General features: G+C 35.5%; 1 protein-coding gene, 1 long non-coding RNA gene and 2 pseudogenes across 2 annotated transcripts; 1 reads left to right on the top strand and 3 right to left on the bottom strand.

The window, feature by feature from the left end:
• Nucleotides 1–227: 227 nt before the first annotated feature.
• Nucleotides 228–4,028, bottom strand: LOC143553596 (NAC domain-containing protein 90 pseudogene; annotated as a pseudogene).
• A 14,983-nt stretch (nt 4,029–19,011) lies between these two features.
• Nucleotides 19,012–19,883, bottom strand: LOC143553574 (uncharacterized; annotated as a pseudogene).
• Nucleotides 19,884–22,827: 2,944 nt separating this feature from the next.
• LOC143553595 (sorting nexin 1-like) lies at nt 22,828–25,394 on the top strand. Its single transcript, XM_077043561.1, has 4 exons — nt 22,828–22,944; nt 23,828–23,963; nt 24,061–24,194; nt 25,272–25,394. The coding sequence occupies exons 1-4, from the start codon at nt 22,828–22,830 to the stop codon at nt 25,392–25,394; spliced, it is 510 nt and encodes a 169-aa protein (XP_076899676.1).
• Nucleotides 25,395–25,476: 82 nt separating this feature from the next.
• LOC143553573 (uncharacterized) lies at nt 25,477–25,906 on the bottom strand. Its single transcript, XR_013138853.1, has 3 exons — nt 25,864–25,906; nt 25,619–25,703; nt 25,477–25,514 (listed from the first exon to the last, which is right to left on the bottom strand). It is a non-coding gene; the product is annotated as an uncharacterized LOC143553573 (long non-coding RNA).

The following is a 25,906-nucleotide window of genomic DNA, read 5'->3' as shown; positions in this document are numbered from 1 at the left end:
ATATTTTAATTATATTGACATAAATACCCGTATATTTTAATCATATGATTTAGGTAATTAGTTATTTAACTAAAGGATAGATTGATATATTATAATTACACTGATAGATTGATATATTATAATCAATCAGCTAAAGATTTTCATTTACATCGTTACATATATAATAAAAACTATAACTCACCTTCTTATTCAAATTATGCTTAACTAATTACATCGGTCACTTAGAATCATTTATATAATTCTTCCCAATCCCACAAAGGCTGGTCATCACTAATATTCATCAAAGGGTGAGAATGATTATTAACAGTTTGATGATCATTCGAGGAGTTATCATGACTAGTACTATCGGGCAAGATCGTTAACATCACCGGACGGTTAGGTCCAGTTGATGTGCTTGCATGATGCTCGTTATTTTGAAGGGGTTGCGGATCAGCTGGTGGTTGCTCGTTTATAATCACACCCGACGGCCTTCTGTCAAATGATCTCAAATTGCTTGATTTCACGTAAATTCGGCACAAACTGAATTCTTTCATCAACTGCATTTTAATAGTTTGTGTTATACAACAAAATAAATTAGAAGTTGCATGAATCTTTCATTCTTTCATAATTCTTTCACATTATGAAATTCTATTAAAATAATTTGTTTTCTGGTCTACTTGTTCTATTTTCCTTTATATTTTCTATTACAAAAAATAATATGAGCTGTTTTTACAAATATGTGATCTCTTCTTTTCTTTTTCTTTAAAATTGAGTATTTCATAATGTGGAATACAAACCGGATCATTCATCGTTCATCCTCCATCCGCAACCAACAAGTGGTCTTAGAAGCTAGAGCCACCAGGTTGCCACTTTGTGTATGAGTGCGGGTGATCGATGGTGCCATAGTGGAAAGTCGAAGGCATATGATCGTATGGCATTAAAAGTAGTCTACCAAATAGTTCCGGAGAAAGTGCTACTTATGTCATATATCATATATTAAGGACATGACTTAGTTGCAACTTGCAACTTGCAACACCATAGTCCCCTTGCCTCCTTTAAGTTAACTTTCATGGCTGCAAGCGGCTCGGACACTCCACACAAAGACTACCCGCCAATTAAACCGGTCTGGCAAGATCGCCTATTATTTGGTGCTCTTGTCGGTAGCGTATATATCCACCCGGCCAAATCATACCTATCATTACCAATGCAAAACTGTCCCTTGAAGCTTGGAATATCTTCGCCACTATATATATATGCCTCGCCTTTAAGAGATCACATGAAGCAACTCCAAGATCGCTTGAAACATTGCCCCATAACACCAATTAACATGTCCGGTAGCCGACTACCTACAAGCTGTGAAAGCCATTGCAATCCATGCCTCCCATCACCTTCAATGAGTTGCATGAAAAACTCATAAACCAAGAGCTTTATTTAGCTAAACCACCACAAACAATAGGGGAACACTTCAACCCACATCTGATTTTGTCATTCACAACAGCCAATAGCAAACCATGAACAAGATGACAATACAATCGCGGCACTCAACACCCCTTGAACCCTCCTTTGACTTTCTTTTCGTCATCAAGGATCGAAATTCCAAACTCCCCCTAGAAATGGCATATATGAACTGCGGTCCTCATGTCATTAGTCACTCTTCTCATTGCAAAAGACCAACACCAAGCAGTGGCATCATATATTGGGTCATCCCAACAATAAAACCTTTGAATTTTTGTCTTCTTGTATTCCATGCATTTCCCATTTAGATAAAAATTGTAACTCTTGTCAATAAACAAGAGCCAGTAATTACCCTTTTATCAATCTACATTATCTTATAATAATGCGCCTCTACAATTACGCTTTTCCAATTGTTACTTTTCACGGATACAAATACTACAATATATTTGTAAACCGTAATACAAAATACATATTTAAATCCGACTATCTGTGTCACACCTCACATCACCTCACCTCACCTCACCTCCTCACACACCCTACCACAATGGTATGCCAAGCATAGGCATATTGTCGAAACCGGCCTAGCCCTTACACATGCCAAAATGCCCACCTCACAACCGTCAATTATCTCATAAGCTCTCATCAACCCTCCAAAACGCTTCTCCATACTATAGTCTACTTGAAAAAACAACCATACTTTGACAAGCTACGAAGTTTTGTATGTGCTACCTTTGGCTACGTCCATAGACTACAAATAAACTCCACACTCTATATTGTAATTTCACATATAAAAGTTTACTAGCATTTGAACGGACAAAACTTTAACCTAACGCACATAAATTAACATAAATAAACTAATTTAAACGAACCAACATAAATGAACGAGCAAATATGTGTTCATGGTTGTTCGTTTAGCTAAACGAACAAAAGATGTTGTCCAAACTTTTCGTTGAATGAGTAATGGTTCAGTAAATATTCAGATCGTTACAGGCCTACTGTTTTTAAATTTTCTTTTCTTTTTCCAATTTCATTGAGCCTACAACTTAGTTTTTGTCCAATAATTTATAATATCTAGTTATCTATTATCTTAAAACTTCTAAATACATAGTTTTATTTAAAAGGTCTGAAGGCACTGGTTTATTTTTAATATAATCCAGTTTCAGTTAAAATTTACATCAAAATATAAAAGAGGGCCTTTTAAAATATTAAAAATTATTTTCATAATAATAAAACTGTATGTTAAATTAAATCTGAAGAAGAAAAAATAAATAAAATGTTATTCTCTCTTCCAAAATAGAGGTCGTGTACTCGTTGACAAACTCAATTTGAATAATAACACAAATTTTAAATTAAACAAGAAACAAACAAGAATGAAAATATATACCGTTGGATTTCTGTTAGTATTTGAGGATTGATCTTGAAAAGCATTCTATTCATTCATCTTCCATTTGGTCTTTGTCCCAGTGGGAGCTCTACCATTGTAGAAAACCATGGTTCTCTTGATCCCAATGGCCCGGTTACTAGAAGAGTAAACAATATTCGGTGAGCCAGCGGCTTTCCAGTAGCTGGAACTCGTGAGGCGGGATGGTCTTCCTCCTCTTGCTTCTTTTTTCTTGTCGCGGAATGAAAAAGAACCACTGTTCAGGGTCTCCTCGACATCGCTCTCCCGCATATTCTGGTTCATAAATGTTATGCATGAGATGAAAATTCTGAATATTAAGGTGGTAGTTCTTTATTTTAGGGTTTAATTAATACTCTTAATGTTGTAACAGGTCTTAAGGGCTAGACTTCCTAAAATTACAACTCTATCAGAAGTCATCTATAGCATTTTCTGTTTAAATTGTATAATTTTGTGCCTTTTAAAAATCTTATACAAAAATTACATGTTATCATATATATTCTCACGTGTTAGAACTCTAAGCAGTAGAAAATATTTTTTTTTTACAAAAATCGATTCCGATTTTATTATCCATCACTTTGGTAAGAACCGATACCGTAATCACCATGGGCACCAACTTTTAAGATTAAGATTGTACAAAACAGAATAATTCTCTAACTGATAAAGATTAAGGTATGGACATCATCACATCAACTTTCTAATTTAAAAAATATTTAGGGTTTATCTTCAACTTTGTAACAGGTTTTAAAAGCTCTTTAATTACAACTCTATCAGCACTCAATCTTTTGAATTTTCTGCTTTGAATTGCATGAGTTTGCACTTTTTATAAATCTTATATAAAAGTTATATGTTATATATATCATATTCTCACGTGTTAGGATTCTAAACGACAGAATAAATTAATTAGGACAAACCGACACCGGTAATATTCACGTAATGGCATTTACACCAACTTATAAAAAAGAATAAAAAGACAGATACTAAAGGCGTAAATGAAGTACTAACGTGAGAGGTCCCATGGATAGAAATCATAAACGTTAAGCTCGGGTATGACTGTTTCGATACTTTGCTGCAATCTTATTGTGCCTGGTTCTATCTTGTGCTTTAGATAGAACGATATCAACTCTTCTTCTGTTGGGTAGAATCTAAACCCGCCAATGACGGTGGTTATAGAAGATAACTTATCGTTGAACATCCATCGAAAACCACGTCGTGGTAATTTGTTTTCAGACAGATTACCCACGGTCGGTATATATTCCCAACATATCAATGTGGGCACATACGACAATTTTACTAGTGACACCCTTAAACATTGTTTTGACAGATTATCGATGGAACGACGGATTACCAGTAGATATTCATTGATGATTCTTTTTGCCCAACATTTTCCAGCTTAGATGACGAAACTGAAACAAAAAACGAAACCGAACCGAGCCCAAACTAAAACTGAAAAAAAAAAAAAAAAAAAACCTTTTTGCTTTTGGTTTTTGATTCAGTTTTTGCTCAAAACCGATCCAATCCGAACTATGCATACCCGGTCAACAACACTAAACATGAATCAATTTTATAATTAATAGTTTTTATGACAAATTAAACTGTGTTATATACTTATATCACATTAGTAGTTTTTATTGTGACATCTTAGAGCAAACTGGCTCTTCAGTTATGGAAATAATCGAAGAAAGCAAAAGTCAAAAGTCTTTTTATAGGTAGGCATATAATGATATTCAACTAACACTGCTCTAAGCTAAGATTCAAATGGGTTATGCAATTGTACATACATCACCGCCGCCATCTCATTTTGCTGCCATCACCAGCTGCTAGAACGTCGCATATATCACCGTGGCTTGTCGTCGCTAAGCGATAATAAGTCAAAGCCAAGGAGACCGAAAGGGTTTTCGGGTTTGTTTCGAGGTGAGTTTGTGTCTTGATTCTAGCTAGCAAACAAGTATTGTGCCGCGATGTCTCAATTTCGTATGCAATCTGAAATGTATGTAACCTATCTTTACTATGCGTCAATGTTGTAATCTCTCGAGTAGGCGGCCGAGTACTTCCCGATTACTCCCCGCCTAGATCGAGTACTCGGTACTCCCCGCCTCGGCCGAGTACTCCTTAGTTATTTTCCGAGTAATCCCCAACTACTCCCAAGTACTCGCAACTCCCTAGTCGACCGCCTAACGACTTTTACAACATTGCTATGCGTATGTTGTTATTGTATTCGTATATAGACTTTTGAACAGCATTCTTGATTGGATCAAGAATGTGTGTAATCGTTGAAAACCGATAACACGTGAATAAAAGAAGAAATGAAGAATGGAAGAAAATTTTATTATCTCATAATGAAAATTACATACAAGAAACAAAACAAACTATATATATATAGAACAAATATATACGCCGTGTAAATTTATACGCCGTGTAAGTTTAAACGCCGCATAACATATGCGGCGCATGCGTATATGTGTACGGAACCCAATAATGATACCAGAGCCGCTTTTACAAATCTCTAAAAGCAAATTTGCTATACAATGATTAAAGCATTTTGTTTTTACTTCGTCAAAACTTTTGTTTGGCAAAATATTTTTACCTTTTCATTTTGAAATGGTTGTGTTGCTCATTGCCAAAACCTAGACCCGTGGTTGTTTTTATTTTTGGTTTTGTATGTCGTATTCTTAGGCTGTTTTGAAAACCTTTTTATAGTTGTTAGGATTCTCAAATTGTAATAAAAAACAAGAGTAGACACGAAGATCAAGAACCAAGAAAAGAACATAGCTCGAGACAAGATGAAGATATTAATTCATACATTAGTGCTAATGATTTCTTGATTGTTTTACTTTTTTATTTTAATTTATGTATTAAACTTAATTAATGAGGTTATATATATACAAAAGTTAAATAATAAATACGTAAATAAAAAAATAAATGGAAAACAACTTTATCCAAGGACAAGAATTCTATGAAACCTGCAAAACTTTTCTCTTTTAAAAACCATAAGTCAAATTATGTCCCTCTCTAAAACCTTCGAGAATTAGACTTTTGGATTGAAATCACTGCAAAAGAACATTGATTATGATCAAATAGTTGACATTTTGTCACTTCCAAAGCACAAAAATGGTGTTTCTTTTAATACAGTTGTTACGCACGCAATCAGTTACGGGACTTAAGCTTAAAATTGGAGGGGTCAAAATATTAAAAAATACTATTAAGTCCTTGCAAAATAAAATAAGTAAATAAAATTCACCATATAAAGACCATAAATCCTAAACAAAAAATAACAAGTTCTTTTAGTTGGTTTGGTTTAGGCTATCAAAAACCACATATTACCACTTAAGAGTCCAAAAACATTACCGAAAATATATAGGTTATGTTTACTGAAAATATAGGTGTTCTATTTAGAATTTCGGAATCCAAAAACAAGGAACCCCTCTCTCCCCTATAAATTTCCGTCCATGTATGCAACATTGCAACATTCAAATAGTAAATCCATGAGTAACAACTATATGTGATTTTTACGTGTAATATATGTACCGTTATACTTTCTTTAAATGGCTATGATATGCATTTTATGTACTATTATACTTGATTGTGCAAACGCAAACGCTGTTATATTATATTGTATTGTGATCCACAAAATAAAGATGTTAATTTTATTTATTTATAATAAAAAAAATAGAAGATTTGTCAGTGTTTATAATATTATCCCATAGCTAAAATTAGTCTTTTTTGGTTTAAATTATATTCCTCCGAACATTATATATGGCACATTCTTGTTGGTGCCCACGTGAGTTGATTTAAATAGTCTGCAATATTCCTTGTTTACTAAAAAAGACTTGGAACGTGAAGTGTCGTTTGTAGTTGCATGAAAGTACGATACGGGCTGCGTGTGAACACCTCCGATCTTCTCAACACGTTTCTAGTGACCAGTGTCATGGAAGAAGTCAGCATGCATGGTTATGTGACCATTTCCTTAATTTGTAGATACAAATTTAGGAACCCTAACCCTAATTTGAAATTTTCATTTTTAATATACCATTTTAACTTAATGAATTTGTGTTCTCCCTTCAAAATTTAATTACTATTAATTTGTAGATGAGCCCCGCTTCAATTAGGTTATGTTGTTTATCCAATGGGTGCTTTAGACCCTTACTTTCCGAAGCTCTCAAATTATAAGCTAAAACATCATAATTTCGTATAAGTTATTACAAATAAATAAATATAACATAGCATTAATTACTATTCAAATTAAAATAGAAACAAGTGTTTGATCTTATGATGTAATTTCTTTTTCAAAAAAGTTACTAATGTATGAAACAGTTAAAAGAAATTAAAAATAATAATAATAATAATAATAAAGTGGGGGAATTTGAAAAAAGAAAAAAAAAAGGTACTCATATTATAAACTTTTCTTAAAACCTGTACTTTTTCTAAAACAATAAACCTTCACGTACAAATCCTTTTAAAAAATATTATAATTATATATGTATATATGCATGTGAGAGAGAAAGAGAGCGTAATTTCCGTGCCTTCGAGCACCAGTAAGTTATCTGTTGATTTGTGGGCACATTATTTTAAAGTATTTCATAAGCATTTTACTTTTCTATTTGTGCCGAAACAACCATGGTGCCTAGGCTTAGGGTAAATAAAAAAAAGGAAAGAAAAGTTTGGCTAAAAGGGCCTTAAGTTTGACCTGGAGCGAAGTATAATGAGGGTCAGGGGTAGCCCTGACCTCCCTTTGTTTTTTACGCGGAAGTGTAAATTTTCGTTTTCGTCCCAAAAATTTTATATGTAGTGTAAATTTATTTGTTTTTGACCAAAAATTTGACCCCCCGTTTACCAGAAACCATCACATCCGTTTACCAGTTCTTTCGTGTAGTATATTATATAATTTATTTAAATAATTTCTTTTAGATTTGAGGTGTCATCATCATCATCACCATCATTTATAAACAAAATCTCAAAAAACTCTCTGCCCCCCCCCCCCTCAAGTCATGAGATTGTTTCATTTGTAAATGGTGTTCTCTCATGCGTTTGAATCGAAATCATGGGTACGTGTCTCACAAAACCTAAATAGCCTTAAACAAGTTATAACATCAAATTAAATTAAAAATTAATCTTAATAAAGATTTGATATGCAAATCCTATAAAATAGGGTTTGGATATATTAAAATTCAAGGATTACTCTATAGAATAGTAACAAGTTTTGAAATTGCTCCAATCAGGTCATTAATTAAAGTTTTCTTTTTGTTTCAATTCTATATATTTTACCTGTATAGCATGTTATCTAGTTTTTTTTTAATAGTTTGACATTGCATAATATTTTTTTAAAAACTAAAAAATTAGAATAAAAATTGAGAAATATAATTTTTAAATTGCGAAAAACAAACTGAACATATGCCAAAAAGTGTTCTGAAAAATTGCGAAAAATACAATTTTTTTTTGTATCGAAAGCAGTAATAATTCTATTATTAAATATTTTAATATCACCTAACTATCTTTTTGAAATTTTTCTAAACAATAGTGGTTTCTTATAGAAAAAGTAACTTAAATTTTCTTCTTTTTTTTGCCATTTTTCGCAATTTAAAAATTATTTTTCTCAATTTTTACTATTTTTTTTTAAATTGCAATGTCAAACTATTTAAAAAAAACCTAGATATCCTGTTATCTAGTTAAAAATATTTAGGACTGGAACAAAAATGAAACTTTAGTGACCTGATTGGAACAAATATTTTATAAGTGACCTAATTGGAACAATTTTAAAACTTAGTTATTATTCTATAGATTAGTCCCAACTAAAATTAATATCCATTTTTTTTAAATGTATATTATTTATAATTAAGAAATAATTTATAGCAAAATAATAAGCGGGTCATAGGTCTCATCAAACCCAGATAACTTTTAAACGGGTTATAACATCTCATTTATTTGTGAAACCTTTTAATCATCAAACCCTAGTATAATTTCTCAATATGGATTTATTAAAGTAGTGATTCTTTTTCTTTTAATATAACTTTAATGAAACGTTTCACAAAATAATATTCAAATTATAACAAATAAACATGAACGAACAAATAAAAAAATTAAGTAACGATTCATTCAATGTTTCATACAAAAGTGAAGACCAAACATAAATATATCAAAATATGTTCAAGTATATTATTAATTTATTTACAATAAATAAAATTAAAATTCAAAAAAATACATTCGTAATATTATAAACAAAAAATATAAAACAACCCTTATAATACGGGGGATAAAACAAGTATATCTATATAATTGTCTACCAAAAAATCTTATGTTTCTCTCTCTGGTTGCTCCTCACCCTTCTCAAGCTATCAGATTGCTTGATTTTTTATTTAAGACTTCTCATGTTTGACCCAAATTCATATGTATGGGTCTCAACAAACCCGGATAGTCCTTAAATGGGTTATAAAATCTCATTTACTTGTGAAACCTTTTGATAATCAAACAATAATTTTTGCGGGTCATAGATCTCACAAAACCCGGATATCCCTTAAACGAGTTATAACATCTAATTTATTTGTGAAATAACCCATTAATCACCAAACAATAATTTTCATGGATCATGGGTCTTATCAAACCCGGATAGCCCATAAACGAGTTATACCATCTTATTTATTTGTGAAACTCTTTTATTATCAAACCTTAATTTAAGTTCTCTCCTCTACATATTCTCCGTCGTCGGTCTATCCTATAAAAAAAATCATTACAAATTATAAATTAACACATTATATGCTCATCATAAAATGTGTAATTTGGTGTTAAGGGTAGAGAGTGACATGTCGTCAAAAGAATCAATAACAATAGTATTATTATTATATAATAATAATAATAATGTTGATGATGTTTACAATTATAATAATTTCTTATTCCGATAAAAGTTAATAAAAAAAATAAAAACGATCGTACATGAGCCAACTAGAAGGTTTAGTGTTAGATGTCGTCTTGCCCCCGAGGGACCACAAAAGAAAACCATGTTGTCCATTTATGTTTGGTGGGAATTCAACATTTAATGTGAATGCTGATACGTCTAAAATACGTTTAAAAATATATTTACGATAAGATGACATGCGACAATACTAAAAATAGTGTGAGAAAGCATTATAAATGTTTCATGACCTCCAAGCAGACTGTTTTATATATGTGATGACTTTAGATATCGAGTTGGTTACATGTCGAACAATTACAACTATATTTATGGTTTTTAAAACTGTAACTACTTATTTATTACGAGTTTGTTATCTTGTGATTTTTTTAGCAACTAACCAAATATAGATAATGAAACAGATCATCCAAGTATGAAATGAATATCATAGTGTTTTTGAAAACAGTACTGATGAAAACAAAAAGGCGCACCTCTTTTAATACTTGTGCGAATGCATTGGGCAGCACATAAATGTTGGTGGAGCCGAACCTTACTGGAAAAAAGTAACTTATTGTCTGGATTTGCAATAAAAAGACATTCGCTTTGCAACAAATGCAAGAGTAACAAGATTCATCAAACATGTTAGACGTTTATCTGTCAAAATATGATTCAATATATATGCGAGTCGATGTGAAATGCGACATTAAGAGCATGTTTTGGATTGAGTTTGAAAAATGTTTATTGGCTTATTGGTGTTTTCAAAAAGCCAATAAATTAAAATGTGTTTGACAAACACAAAAATCTTTCTTATTAAAGGGTTACAAGAGTTTTTTAAAAGCCACAAATCCTGGCTTTTCAAAATCGCTTTTAAAAAAGCCAATAAGCATTTTTCAAACTCAATCCCAAACATGCTCTAACAAACTGCGTTGGTAGTAGGATTCAATATTTAACTTATATTACATTTCAAGAAATGAAAATAGCAAACGTGCTCAGTATGACATCTCAAGAACTGTCATTTTCATCACAAATTTAAATATACCATTGGAGCATGACACTACATTTACTTATAAGGTATACAAATCAAGTTTTTCTAATACTCGGATATTTAAAAATCGGATAGTGGTCATACCTGAGTCGGGTTTGGGTCTGAGTATTGTCTCTAGAAAACATACGCTATGCATGGGGTTTAGGTTGGGTATAGAACCGGGTATTAAAAACCGGGCATTGAAAATTTTCCCTATTTTTGGGTTTTTTTGAGTATAGACTGGGTTTTTTAAGAGAATGCTCTTTTTTGGGTTATTTGTCGGACAATTTCAGGTATAGATCAGATATTTGAAAAACCCGATTTCGAGTATTGGAAAAACCTAGTTCCAGGTATGGAACCGGTTTCGGTTTTCGGGTGTTACCAGGATCAAATCGGGTCCAGTTATGGGTACGGTTTTGATACTTAAATGCATACCCTATCCGTACCCTAGGGTAGGGTTAGGTACTGGTTTGATAAGTAAAAACCCGGGTATAAAAAACCTGATTCCGGGTTTTTTTTTCTCGAGTTCAGGCCCTTTTTCACCTCAACATTTACTTATAACTAGTTTTTCACTTGGCGCATTGCGCCGAGGCATACTGCTAAAACCCGGCTGGCAGTAAATCTCGAGCGTCGTCGATCCTGGGTGTTGAGACTGTAAGTTGATGTGAATTCGGGTTTTTAGGTTAATGGTATTTGAACTAAAACAAAATATAAAACGAAAAAAAATATAAAAATTGAGGTGGACCGATGGGGTGGTGTCGGTCGGTAAAATTCGGGTGTTGGTGAAACCTGAGCGTTGTCGATTCCGGGAGTTGAGGCGGTTAATATAGACAAATTCAGTCGGTCTCCGTTACATTTGTTACTTTACGGGAACTAAAACAAAAACAAAAGCAAATTCGTCATTCGTTCATTTACCGTTCGTTACGTTACCATAACTAAATCAAAATGCAGTGAGTCTACGCAAATTCTGTCGGTTTACATCACGTTTGTTACAGTATCAGAACTAAAACAAAAAAAAAACACAATTTGCATTCCGCCAGCTTTCGTTATGTTCGTAACGGTACCAAAAATAAAGAAAAAAATAAAATGCATTCAACCACTAAGGTGTCACCAAGTAACCCAATAAAAGTTCTAATTTGTATATATTATTACTATATATTAGTAGGGTTAGGTTCAAATAAGAAGTTTGATTTTCCTAAGAAGGCTAGGAAGGAGTGTATTTTAGTCTAACACTTTAATATAAAAACCCACTTACTTTAATCTCAAAACCCACTTACATTAATTTCAAAAACCCAATTACATCTTCACTTATTTCCTACAACCACCACCACTCCACCGCCCACCGCCACCACAACCGTCACCCACCACCACCACCTGGCCGGAAAAGTTCGAAAAAACACAATGGAAAACACTATGAAAAACACAATGGAAAAAAACACTATAAAAAAACACAATGATAAAAACACAATAAAAAACACAATTGTATGACACAATATAAAAAACACAATGGAAAAAACATAATGAAAAATACTACTGTATAACATAATTTTATAAAACACAATTTTGGTAAAACACAATTTGTAAAAACCCACTTATTTTTTTTCAATTTTTATATAACAATATGGTACTCATATAAAAGATAAAAAGACACTCGTTATTATAGTGAATTTGTTTTTCAATAAAAACGTAGTAAAAAAAAGTTATGGACATTTAAAAATGATGGGAGAATTTGACATATGCCTTGCATGTGGAGAGAGAAAGTCAACAAATGTGTTATTCCTTTTATACTCTTTCCCTTATGTTCACATTTGATTTTCCCCTAAACTAATATCAACCCTCCATGTCCAAAATCAATGGACAAGATTACTTCCTATCCTTCCTACAAAAACTATACTTCTTATTATAACCTAACCCTGTGTTAGTAATAATAGTAAATAGTAATTCTTCTTAAATGGGCCCAGATAACTTTAGGCCCGAAACTATTATTCCAACTTCAAGCGGTTCAATCCATTCAACCCATTACAATAACCCTTCAAAGCCCACTTATTCCCATGGGCCTCTAATGAACCTAACCCAAACCTCTCTATAAAACCCTAACTCATTACGATAACAATAAACCCGTCACTTCATCTCTTTCACTCAAACCCTAGGGTTTCATTAGTCAATCAATTACTGTCCAATTTAAATCTGTTCACGCGTGGCCCTTAAGATCGCCTTCCAATTGTCCAAATGGAAGCGTTTCGAGCTAAATTAAACCAATTTTAGGGCTTTTCGTTAGGGTTATCCTTACGAGAAGCTTTATTGTACTGTAGGAATATGATTGTCGAGGTGATTACTCACTGTTTGATGAATCTATTGCTTTTGTAATGGTCTGTTAATGCCTTTGGTGTTGCAGATTGTTATGAGGGTTTGGGTTTTAGGTGGGTTTGTATGTCTTGGTTGTTCTTACAGTAAACATTATTTAATTATATTATTATTATTTTTTATTTTTATTTTTTTTTTGAAGGCAAGAATGATGTGAAAATTTTGATATGGGAAAGGAGTTACTACTCCTTGATGAGTTACAACCATAAACGCTTATTGATATACTGACTTGCCGTTAACTTAATTATTTTTAAATAATCTTATTGTTTTTATATGTTATTGAAACTTCGTGTGTAGTGGTAACTAAGCATGGAAGTGGGTTGCATAACCGTGGTGTTTCAGTAAGTAATAACGGGATTTGTATTACCCCTTCCGCCTGGGGTGTCGGCTTTTGGTGAGCGGCGTCCACCTGGGGTGTCGGCTTGATGGGTGTGTATTACCCCTTTCGCCTACTAGGGAGCGAGAGCTGGATGAGGTGTCAAAGTTTACCCTTGACTGCCACATGCTTAGCTTCCTCCTTTTGTTTTGCCGGGCGGTCTGGACGTTGTTTTCTCTAGTCCTCTGCGTGTAGAAGTTTGTAGTCTGGGGCAGATTCCCACCTAGTTGCTTCTCTGTTTCGGCAAAGCGCTTGGCTGCCGTCATGATGGCATCCCATGTGGATGGCATGCCATCTTTACCCGTCAACGTGCGGATAAGCTCTGGGTATTCGGCGCCCTGGATGAAAGCGGCGCGAACAAGGTCTTCGCTTATAACGCCCAGACTCAGCTTTTTCGAGTTAAAGCGAGTGATGAAGTCTAGTAAAGGTTCATCCTTATCTCTAACGCAGTTGAGGATCGTCCACTGTTCTTCAATATATTTCCTCTGTTGACTGAAGTGTTGGCTGAACTTGTGTTGGAAGTCCGCCCAATCATAGATGTGGTGGACCGGTAAACGGTCAAACCACGCTCTAGCCGCTCCAACCAGTGTCATCTGGAACATATAACACCACGTGGGTTCCGTCCAGTTGCTGACGGTTGCCCCCGCTATGAATCTGTTCAGGTGATCATCTGGGTCAGATATACCATCATAAGTGCCGATGTTGGGCATCTGCTTGGCACTTTTCGGGGCGATTGCTTTCGCAATGTCCCTTGCAAACTTGGATGTTCCCTCGTTTGCAGCAGTTGGTCTGAAGGTTTTGGAGAAGTCACGTGGGTTTCCCCCCGCGTTCCTTTGTTTGAAGGTTTCTCCGAAATTCCTTCTCGTTTGGAAGTCCGTTTCCTTACGCTTCCCTTTCGCCCTAAGGCGAGGGTTTGCGTCGGTGTCGGATTCCTCCCGATCATCGTCCGAGGACTCGCACTCACTGCTCATGTTGAGCTGTTGTCGAGTGCTTCCAAATTCGTCAGCCTGTTGGACGGAACGCAAGCGTTCGTCAAACTCAGCTTGGAATTCCTTCTGACGTGCCTCCGCCCACGCTTTAACTTGTTCAAGTGTTTGGCGGGGGAGTCTCGTATGTTGTCCTTCCGCCTGGGTATTACTGAATCCCAGGGGATGGTTGTTTACTTGCCCCAGCTTGGGTAACTGGGGTAGTGTTCGTAAAATTTACTGCACTTGCCCCGGTTTGGGTAACCGAGGTAGTGTTCGTAAATACTGTGTAGTCGCCGGTATTCCCCCCAGTAGCTGGGGTTGTGGTTACCGGAGTTTCTTTAACCATCTTTCCAGAAGTTTGAAAAAACTGAAAAGAAATGAAGTTCTAGCTTCTATGCACGGATGGCGCCAATGAAGAAACACTAACCGACCCCAGTCAGATTACGGGTAACCTGGGGGTTAGATAGATGTTTCCCACGAGGGGTTAGACCCGGCAAAGATGGTTCTTCTGATAACCTGCAAAACAGACACCGTGAGCTCGTCACTGAGAATGGGGGGGGTTCCTCCTTGTGACCACCCTCCGGCGTGAGAATCAGACTAGATTGCTCTTAAATATAAATGTATATTAAGAGATTGCTAGAGCGGATATCAGGTATAATATGTAATACGAGATAGTATATGATGATCATACCATTTGGGGTATTTATAGCCGAAGGTAGGTTTCCAAGAAGGTGTAGCCGGCTGAATAGTATTCCTGTTCTACCAACTGTGGCCTACGCACGTGCCATGCTGGTAGTTGGTGGGTAGGCAGCGGCTGACAGTGACCAGGCCTGCTGTGTACTATTCCTTTTCCACCAACTGCCGGCTATGCACGTGGTATGACAGGAGTTGGTGAGTAGGCAGCGGCTAATAGTGACATACAGTACAAGAGCATGCTGCTCGCCATACTGTTGTCAATGAGCTGTCGTATCTTTGGTCAGATCTTTTGCCCATACCTCGTCAGGTACAGTACAAAAGATCTTCCAGTATCGTACGAACTGGCTCATTTGGGCGGGAGTATTCCCCCTCCCGCCTTTGTGCGGGATTGTTCCCGGCTTTGCTCATTCCTTCAGGTGACTACTGAATTATTATGTGTTAAGCCTTGTGCGTGTAGCCTTGCTGCGCGGGTAGCCTTCCCTGATGGCTGGTATCCGTAACTGCGGGAACAGGCGGAGTACTTGGAAACCATTGGGAGGCGTTTCCTGCGGGAACAGCTTGCGTACTGCGCGTAAGGACGTCACGTCTCTGAGCATGGTGGGTCCTGCGGATCCAGTTGGTTTCTGCGCAAACGTCTCTCTTCAAGGTGAGTCTTGCGAGTTTAGCCTTTGCGCAGACGTCCCTCTTTGAGGTGAGTCTTGCGGGTCCAACTGCGCAGACGTCTCTTTGAGGTGAGTCTTACGGGTCCAACTGGGCTCTGCTGGGACCTACCTCTTCAGGCGCTGTGGTAGAAACTAGAAAGCGTGAAGCCATCTTTTAATTATTACATAACTAATTTTTACCCGGCGGGTCAGTAAAGCTTGTACGATGGTAAAATCCAAGTGTTGAGCGAATAATTCGGCGCTAATTCCATCGGTTTTGGTGACATGTGTCATTGCACCAGAATTAAATCCAAATATAACACAATAAAATTAGAGTTATTAGTCATTTTAGCATATGCGGTTAGTTTGATTACCCACCTTTAGTACTGATTTTGAATTTATTTCCAATGACTACCTTACTTTTTTAAATCATGTAATTTTAGTACTTTTTTCTAACCCTGTTTGTTATTTCATTATTTGCGTTACATGTATAGAGGAACGTGTTTTAATTTTAGCATTGAAGTTATTTTTTTATTATTTTTTGTTTTATTTTCTAGGAAACTTGAAACCTGATTAATCCAACCCAAAAAAACCCGAACCTGAAAAACCTGTGAGAGATTTAGGTTGGGTTTCGGGTTAAGATTTAAACTTTGAAACCCGAAGAACCTGACCCAAAAAATCCGAAACCCGAAGAACATCCCTATTTATTCCCCCCTAAATACGCACCTATTTTTAGTTCTACATTTTTATCGAATGTATGGGTTATTACTTTTAACCCTTAAAAAAGCCATTTTCATTATTATGTCTTTTTAGATAACGTCATTTGATTATTATGTTGTATGCATACCTTGATGACATCTACAATCTAGAAATTGATAAATCAAACTAAGCATCCAACAAAATTTTGGTTAAGAGGCCATTTTCAATATTATGTCTTTTTAGATAACATCATTTGATTATTATGTTGTATGCCTACCTTGATAACATCATCAACCTAGAAATTGATAAATCAAACTAAGCATCCCACAAAATATTTAGTTAAGCCTCTCTAAAAGAAAATTTCTGAGTCTCCAAGGGTCCATTTGATGCATATGTATGAAAAAGAAATATTTATGGCAATTTCAAAGTTCTGCATGCTGTTTGTTTAAAAGAAAAACAAAGTTTAATAAGCAACTTATAAGCCACATTTTGTTTTAGATGACAAAACTAAGAACAAACTATAAAATTACCACATTTTCTTTTTTAGAAAACCTTCTTTTTCTGTCAAAACAAGAATCAATTACCACGTTTAACCTTCACCATTTTGTAACTATGATCTCATGACTTTGAAACGAACATAGACCATCCTGCTCAAAGTATGTAAACTCATTGAAAAAAGGACGCAATGATGATAAAGGTTAGACGAAACAAGAATCAATCACCTCATTTAACCTTCAATGTTTCGTAACCATGCTCTCGTGACTCTGAAACCAACTTGGACAACCCTGCTCAAAATGCGAGTTCACTGAAAAAACGAGGATGTGGCTGGCAATGATGAAGGTGAGATGAGTGTGGGGAGATTTGGGAAGCAGTAGATGTTATGGTCGTTAATACTCTTGGTGGTTGGTAGAAAGTGAAACCGAGTGAAGATAACCGGGTAGAAGGTTAAAACCAGGTACTCATGGACAAGGAAGCTGACGTGAAGTAAAGGTTGGGCAACGCTTTTAAATTCAAGTTCCATCTTTAACCAACCTAACACGTTGTGGATTGGGGTTAACTCCAATTCCAGTTGGAACAAATCTTGCAAACCGAACAACCTTGAACTTGTATAACTTCCAAACACACACGAGAGCCGCTTATACACTCGAAATGAACAACAAATGAAAGTAAGAAACACTTGACCAGAGTTCATATCAATCCCATTTAAGCATTAGATCTCCAGGACCCAAAGACGGAAAATTATAACATGTTAAAATCATCAATAAATAAGATGATTAAGATTTTGTGCGGCAAGCATCAGTGTGCCCAAACTCTATGCACATTAAGTTCAGAATCCAAAATCATCAACCGAAAACTGAAAGTGAATCCAGTATATATGGTCCAGATACTGTAACTTCAATCACAACCGCAGGTTCAAGTTCTTGATCAAGTTATAAGTCAAGCTTTATGCACATTAAACCAGCATAAATTACACAACTGAGAAGTGAGAACTATAAATCCTTACTACTGAGTACTGAAGCAGATTCATTAATAGCGAATAGCAGACGATAGCGACAAGCTACCTATACACTACGTAAATAGCGGGCGCTATTTTATGTTTAGCAATACACAAAGGAAATTTTAAAAATACTTATATGCATATTATATCCCAACATAGTGTTTACATACATAATATTTATCGCTAGTTATATTTATATCAAAACAAAAAAATAAAAGAAATAAAAAAAACCTGAAATCCCGCTATTTACTCGCTAGGAGATGCCAAAATCAGAGAGCGATGAATCAGGGCTTCGCTACGCTATTCGCTATTAACAGCTGTCAAACTCCATTGATTACTGAAAAAAAAAACATGCCTGCCCTAATTTACATATTATACATTGCAGACGGTAAAAGCTTAACTGTGAATCTTCAACTTCTCAGTCCAAGGTTTATCGCTAGTCATATCAAAACAAAAAAAATATAAAAGAAATAAAAAAAACCTGAAATCCTGCTATTTACGCTATGGAGACGCCAAAATCGGATAGCGATGAATTAGGGCTTCGCTACGCTATGCGCTATAGTGCTCGCTATCAACAACTATCAAACTACATTGATTACTGAAAAAAAAAACATATGCCTGCCCTAATTTACATATTTATATATTGCAGACGGTAAAAGCTTAACTGTGAATCTTCAATCTCTCAGTCCAAATGCCAAGCGCAACAGACTAATAATAATAATAATAATAATCGAAATTCATGATAAAATGTTCAAGAGATCATACACGCAGCAAACATCAGTATTCCCGCACATTAAGTTCAGAATCTAAAATCATCAATTTAAGTAAAAATTTGACAAAAACGTAACCGAAAACTGAAACTGAATCGAGTATATATAATTTATAACATAAAGTATAAACCACATATTATAATCCAAACACATTAAAAAACAGCAAGAATCATTGCTCAAGCTTTATGCACTTTAAAACCAGCAAAAGTTACACAATTCAGAGCAGATTCAACATCAAACACATGCCCTAACTTATATATATCTTAATCTTATATTCCAGACTGTAAAAGCTCAACTAAAAAACCTCAACTTCTCAGTCCAAACTGCAAAACTCACCAAAAACTAACAACAATAATAATTATCATCATCATTATTATAATTCTAATTCTAATTCTATTAATAACAATAATCAAAGATCAGTCGAGAAAACCTGTCTTCCGCCACACTGCATTCCGAACCAGCCTTAGATCTCTCCCTTTCAATGTCCTTCCCGTGCCTTCGAGAACCGAAAACGTCGTATGCGGCGACTTCGACGAGCCTCGGGCCACAATCTCGTGCCATCTCCTCTTCATCATCATCATCCTCCACGTCCACGTCAGCAAGCTCTCGTCCGGTCACAATCTTCCGAGCAAACACCGGCACGTTCACCGGCGCCGATTGCTGAAACTTCAACGGGGACATCAACACATCCTTCTCGTGCTTATTCGGCCGTGGAATCGACGGAATCAAACGCGTGTTTGACGGAATTCGACGGTTCATCACGGAGCGGTTAGGTTTTAGGCTGTTATCGCCGTTAACGCCGTTATCTTCCGGTAATGCTGCCAGGATGCCGTAGCCGTACTTGTCCTGCTGCCGGAACTGACTGTTTCCGTTTAAGTTACCGTTACCGTTATGTTTAACCGGATCTAACGACTGCCGTTTATGTTCGGCGAAATCGCCGGTCCAGAACACGTCATCTTCACTGAAATCATCGCCGGCGACGGAAATGACGCCGGAGGAAGACGGCGGCGAGAAGACGCCGAGGAAGCGGTCGGACGATGGTGAACGGCGGTGATGGTAGCTAGCGACGGCGTTAGAGTCCATCGGAGATTGGGGTACTGTCTACACTGGATTGTTATTATTAATATTATTATTATTTATTTATTACTGTGATGGTGTGTATGAGATTTATTGTTGGTGAGGGGTAATTATCCGGTGCGAACAGACTATCGGTGATTTCGGTATGGTTGTTTTGATGGACGGTTGAGATTGGGGTTTGGTGGGACCGTGGTGATGTATTGGTTTTTCGGTGGGTTGTGATTATCGTTATGAGATGACGTGGCGTGTAGACGCCGAGACGGTGGAGTTATCAGAGTGTTGGGGCCCACTTTGGATATGTTTAATGCATAATTGTTTTTCATTAAAATGTTTTTTTAAGGTAATTCGTTCAAGTTGGTTTAATGGCAAAGGATGATGGTAAAACCATTGTTTTTATCGGGTCAAAAGTCGGACTGATTGGGAGGACGGGTTTTTAGACCCAATCCAAACGTCGATCTGGACGCTTTTATCGGGTCAAAAGTCAAACCGATTTGGGAGGACGGACCAATATTTAACCCGGATGACATCATAAATAATTTAAATTTATATTTTTATATATATATATAATTCATATACATATAAAAAATGATAACCAATAATAATAATAACAAACTTTAATTTTTATTTATGTTTTATACATTGTTATTTAAATATATATGATTTATGTTGATTAATAAAGATATTAATGAAGTTTGGTTAGTTAGCTCATAGCTAATTATTAAAGCTTCTATCTTGGAAATGACCCAAGTTCGAATCCCGGTATGCGCTTGCATTTAATGAAAAAAGTGGGTTTTATCGGTTTACCTGCCGGATCGACGGGTCCGGGCGGTATAGGGACCGGGTCCCGGTCAGGCCGGGCCGGGTTTCAAAACACTGGGTAAAACACTTCGTTCGAAAACTCACTGTGGTAAAATCCGGACGCTCTTGGGATCGAACCCGATATTACAAAGATCCTGGTTTTCTTTCATTGAGTCACTCATGTCCTTGCCGAAGTGTTGTCTATTGGAATTAAACCTAGGTCTCCATTAAAGAACCCGGCCTTTCTAGTTTTTGCTACTACTACACATTAGAGATAAGCTCGGTACCGTACCGGTACTGAAAATCCAAAACCCGAAAATCACAAATTCTTGGTACCGGTACGGTAAGGTATCGGTATTGAAGGCAAAAAATTAAGAAATACCGGTACCGTACCAGTACCATACCGATCCCAAAACTCAAAACTTTGATACCGATTCGGTATCGAATCGATACCTGTATCAATCGATACTAATACTGAATTTACTCGTCCCTTCTCTACCCTATCTTCTCTACCCTATTGAAAAGGACTTACTGTTAAAAGTATTAAATTTCAAAGCAAAGGAAAAAGAAGCATTCTTGAAAATATAAAGCAAGGGCATTTTAGTTTTTTCTTTTTGTATTAAAGAACGAAAGGGTGCAACCAATAAAAAAGGGAGTGGTGAGGTAAAAGGAACTTGCTAGTTGTTTTATCTTTCAAACCTCCTATTGAATGTACTCTTTATATTAGACTAGTTCACTTTACTTTTCAAACCATGTTAGACATTCGTATACATATTCTATACACCCATATAATCTAATGGGTATATAATACGGGAAAGAATATTTGGTGGAACCCCTTTCAACAGCTTTGATAACGATCTCTCTTCTTCTATTGGTGGTGATTTCTTCTTATTCCCTCTTTTCGGGCACGTCAGCTAAATGGTCCTCTTTCGTAACCGTTTTATTCTTTCTAGTTTGTACAAGATTTAGTGGTGATCACCTATTGCGCAGTGTACACTTTATATATTTATACGTCCTCAACGTGTAACAAGCATATGGATGCATGTTTTGTCAAAATCTTTTCTGATACCACGCGTCATTTATGACCGTTTAAATTTGTTTAATAGATTAATATATGATATCAATAACGAATAGTGTGGCAAGTGGACGCCTAGACGGTGGTATGATTTGGGGCCCACTGGGCTATGATTTGCATACTATTTTATTGGTCATTTTTATAACTTCATACCATTTTGGTATATATCATATTAAACTTACTCATATGTTTTGTTTGCAATGTAATTTATGTATTCCTTGTATTAAATTTCTATCGTATTCTCTTCCTAAAGTTGTCAAAACGAATGCATTTTGTGTTGTCTTTTGGCATGAAAAGATAATACTTGCTAATTGAGAAGTTGAAAGGGGAGTGAAATAAATGAAAAGGAGTAACTGTATGTATAAGATTGCTTGTTTGGCGGTGTGATGGTGATTAGAAAAACACGGGGGAGAGGTTTGAGGGTGATGATAATGGTAACATGGCTAGCTTTTTTTTTTGAAAAGAAAGATGAAGTGGTGGTGTCGGACCTACAATTTTTATTTTTCAAATCATACTAAAATTAAATGCTATGTCCACAATATACTATTACTAACTACAGGAGGGCAAATATGTAGAAACCGAAACCGATTAAAACCGTATGTTTGGAATCGGTTTGCAGTTTCTCCACCAACACCGGTTCCAGACCATTAATCGAACCAAAACTAGACAAAACCCGAATCAAAACCAATCAAAACCCGAACCAGAACTGATCTTAACCCGGTAAATGAACCGCTTTGGAACCGATTATGTAGAAACCCGTTTGGAAACCGATTGAAACAGTAGGTTTGAACTTTGAAACCAATTTGTAATATTATCCACCAAAACCAGTTAACTGAACCGAAACCAACCAAATCCAAACCGAAACCGATCATGATCAAACCGAACTCGTTTCAACTCAAACCGTTTTAATCAAAGGAAGTTAAGTTCCGTTAGTTTAGTTCGGGAGTAAACAGTTAAACACCACCAAATGTTGATCGATCATCCCGAAGCTTGAATCAAATCGATCCAATTCCAGCAACAATCAATCTCATGACGACAACGGTAATCACGCCAATCTCTAATTATTATTATTATTGCTATCCAATTCGATTAATTAAAACCTAACTAACTTGCAATAACTATAACATGCAGCCAGTAAACCCTAACGATGGATCTCCGTTGTTTCTATCGGTTTCGGTTACGGATCCAGCTAAAATGGGCAACGGTGTGCAAGCTTACATCTCATATAAGGTCATCACCAAGGTATATTCATATTAATATTAATAATTGATTAATTTCACAATTCATGATCTCATGTTTCGATAATGTTATTATTGATCGATTAGCTAGAAGGTAATAATAATAATGATAATTTAATTAAATGTATTATGATTTTATAAACTGATTAAGCTCCTGAAATTAAATAAAACCTAGATGCAATGTAGGTCATGACGTTGTGTCGTGTAACTTGTTTATTAAACATGTTAGTGTTTAGGTAAGTGATGCTTTCGTATTTTCGTGTTCGGATTTAAATTATTTAATGCGTCTGGTAAGTTTAACGAGCTGAAATGTTATGCTTAGGATCGGATTGGATCGGATCGTCAGAAGGTCGAGCCAACTCGTGGCTTGTTGAGCTGGCTCGGTTTTAAAATGTTGTATTTTGTTATGTACGCAAAAACATGAAATGTGTTTGTAATATACATACACTCTAGTTTATATACTACAGAATTCATAAATTATTATTTATATCAAGAGAACTTTCAATATTTTTTATTAAAAAATGTCGTAATATTAGTATGCTACTTATTAAACTGCAGCGTTATAAAATTACGCTAGTTGTAAATACTATAGCGTAATTTTATTACGCTAATTATGTATTGTGTTGTAGTGTAATTACGCTATGCGTGTAATTGCCAAACTGCCACCATGTCGTTTTCGCTCTTCGCCTCGCAGGTTAAATCACTTTGTGTGTGTGTGATTGTGTGCTTTAATTTAAATTAGCCGGCTTTTTGCTCAGGCTTGGTTTGTTTATAGACCAAACCGAGCTAACTTTGCTCTTTACAAACGAGCTTTTTTTGAGCGAGTCGTGAGCTTTTTGATCAGCCGTAAATACCACTTGAATTTCATTAAAATGCTTGTTTTGCAGACAAATTTCCCAGAATATCAGGGCCCGGAGAAGATTGTGATACGACGGTATTCTGATTTCGTTTGGTTGTACGATCGTCTGTTTGAGAAATACAAGGGTATCTTCATTCCTCCACTTCCAGAGAAGAACACTGTAGGTATGATATCAATTTATTAATCACTCTGTTTGTTTTTTTAATGTTTATTTTTTATTTAGATCGCCTTTTATGACTGATTATGACATCATTAATGCAGAAAAGTTTAGATTCAGTGCTGAGTTTATTGAAATGCGGCGCCAAGCATTGGATACATTTGTTAATAGGGTTGCATCACATCATCAACTACAACAAAGTGATGACCTTAGAATCTTTTTAGAGGCTGATGAACAGGTAACCTTTACGGTTGAGGGTAAACAGGTTACAGGCGTTTTGTAAATGAGTTGACCCGACTAACCTATTTGGTTAAGGGGTCAGATTTGGTTGACCTGACCAGCCTGTTTCCAACACGCCTTAAAAGTTAAAACTAGAACTAAAGATTTGTGGAGTATTAATTCAATCTGATTACAATTCATTGGCCTGATCAACCCGTTTACAACGCATTTAACCTGTCAACCCATTTAAATAATCTGGTTACACAGGTCTGAGTTGGGCTTCAATCTTTTGACATGATTAAGTTATTGGATCATGTTCACGCTGACCTCTTCTAAGCTTGAGTTCGATTCGTTTAACTTAAGAGAGCTCGAGCTCGGCTCATGAGTAGTTTTTCAAGCTCGACTTGGGCTCGGATCGTTTATTATTTACTTAATTATTTTGTTTTGTCTACATATCTATAATTATTTTGGTATATAATTGTAATTTTTATATATAACATAATATATACAACTTAATTATTTTTATTGTAATTTTAAGTATAATATTAACTATTAACTATTATGCAAATGTGCATTTAATATATTAAATAAAAGTTATATAAATAATAAGCTTGTGTAGGCTCATTTAAGCTCACAAGCCTAGTCAAAGCTTGATATGTGAAGCTTGAACTCACTTCTTTAAAAGAGCTCGGGCTCGAGCTTGTTTAAGCTCCACTCGATTCAAGCTTTCAGCTAGCTGATCCAAAGTATTTTAAATGCTAAAATATATTGATATGAACCCTTAAACTTTCAACATTTTTGTTTAAGGTGATTTGTACCGGTTAGCAGGTCAAAATGATGATGCGTGACTACCTTTGACATGTTAAGACTTTTATGATGCAAGTAAACTTGATTATTTTAAACAGAAATTGGACTAGATTCAGTTACCTTTTTATGCAATTTATATTAAAAGATTCACTCACTTTTCTTGTTCTGTTTTCTTTTTATGCACAATCTAGTCAGTAATTTACAGTTTTGTTGGATGCCAAACATGCCAATTGTTCGTTCCAGTAGTTTAAATAATTAATTTTATTCTACATTCTTTTGTATTTTGCAGACAATGGAAAGAGCTAGGTCACAAGATACTGGAATCTTCAAGAAGAAACCGTCTGATTTGATGCAGATTTTCAGGGTAAAATATACAAGTCTTGGAAAAATTGGTGTTTTTGAGCTAACTTAATATTTTAATATAATAATGTGAATTGCTATGCTGATTAAATGTGCATGCCTTAAGATTATGGGAATTGCTATGCTCCCTACCACTGAAGCACCCGTCAAGAATTTGACAGCATCTATCCATCTGTCGTACAAAACGGATCAAAATTAGGACGGCTAAACGGGTTGCGGGAGAGTAAATATTTACAAACACTTAAGGTAAAAACTAAAAAAACTACAAATACTTACCCGCCACCATCCCGAGAGAGTAAATATTCAGTGGATCCACCACCAAAGAACATGCAAGGCATTGGGACCAAAACATACATGAGTGCTGCAAAGGGATCATTTAGTAATTTATTATTTTATTTTCACATCAACTTAAATAAAATATGCAAAATTGCTGTGCTGCAAAGGGATCATTTAGTAATTAATTATTTTATTTTCACATCAACTTAAATAAAATATGCAAAATTGCTATATTGTAATAATACCTGATAACATTGGCCACCAGTTGCTGTAAATTGCACAAGCCTG

This window comes from Bidens hawaiensis, unplaced genomic scaffold (assembly GCF_021521415.1).
Source record: "Bidens hawaiensis isolate Kalapana, Puna unplaced genomic scaffold, B.hawaiensis_p1.1 tig00017340_1, whole genome shotgun sequence".
Classification (NCBI taxonomy): Eukaryota; Viridiplantae; Streptophyta; class Magnoliopsida; order Asterales; family Asteraceae; genus Bidens; species Bidens hawaiensis.
This window is presented reverse-complemented; position numbering and strand designations above follow the sequence as displayed.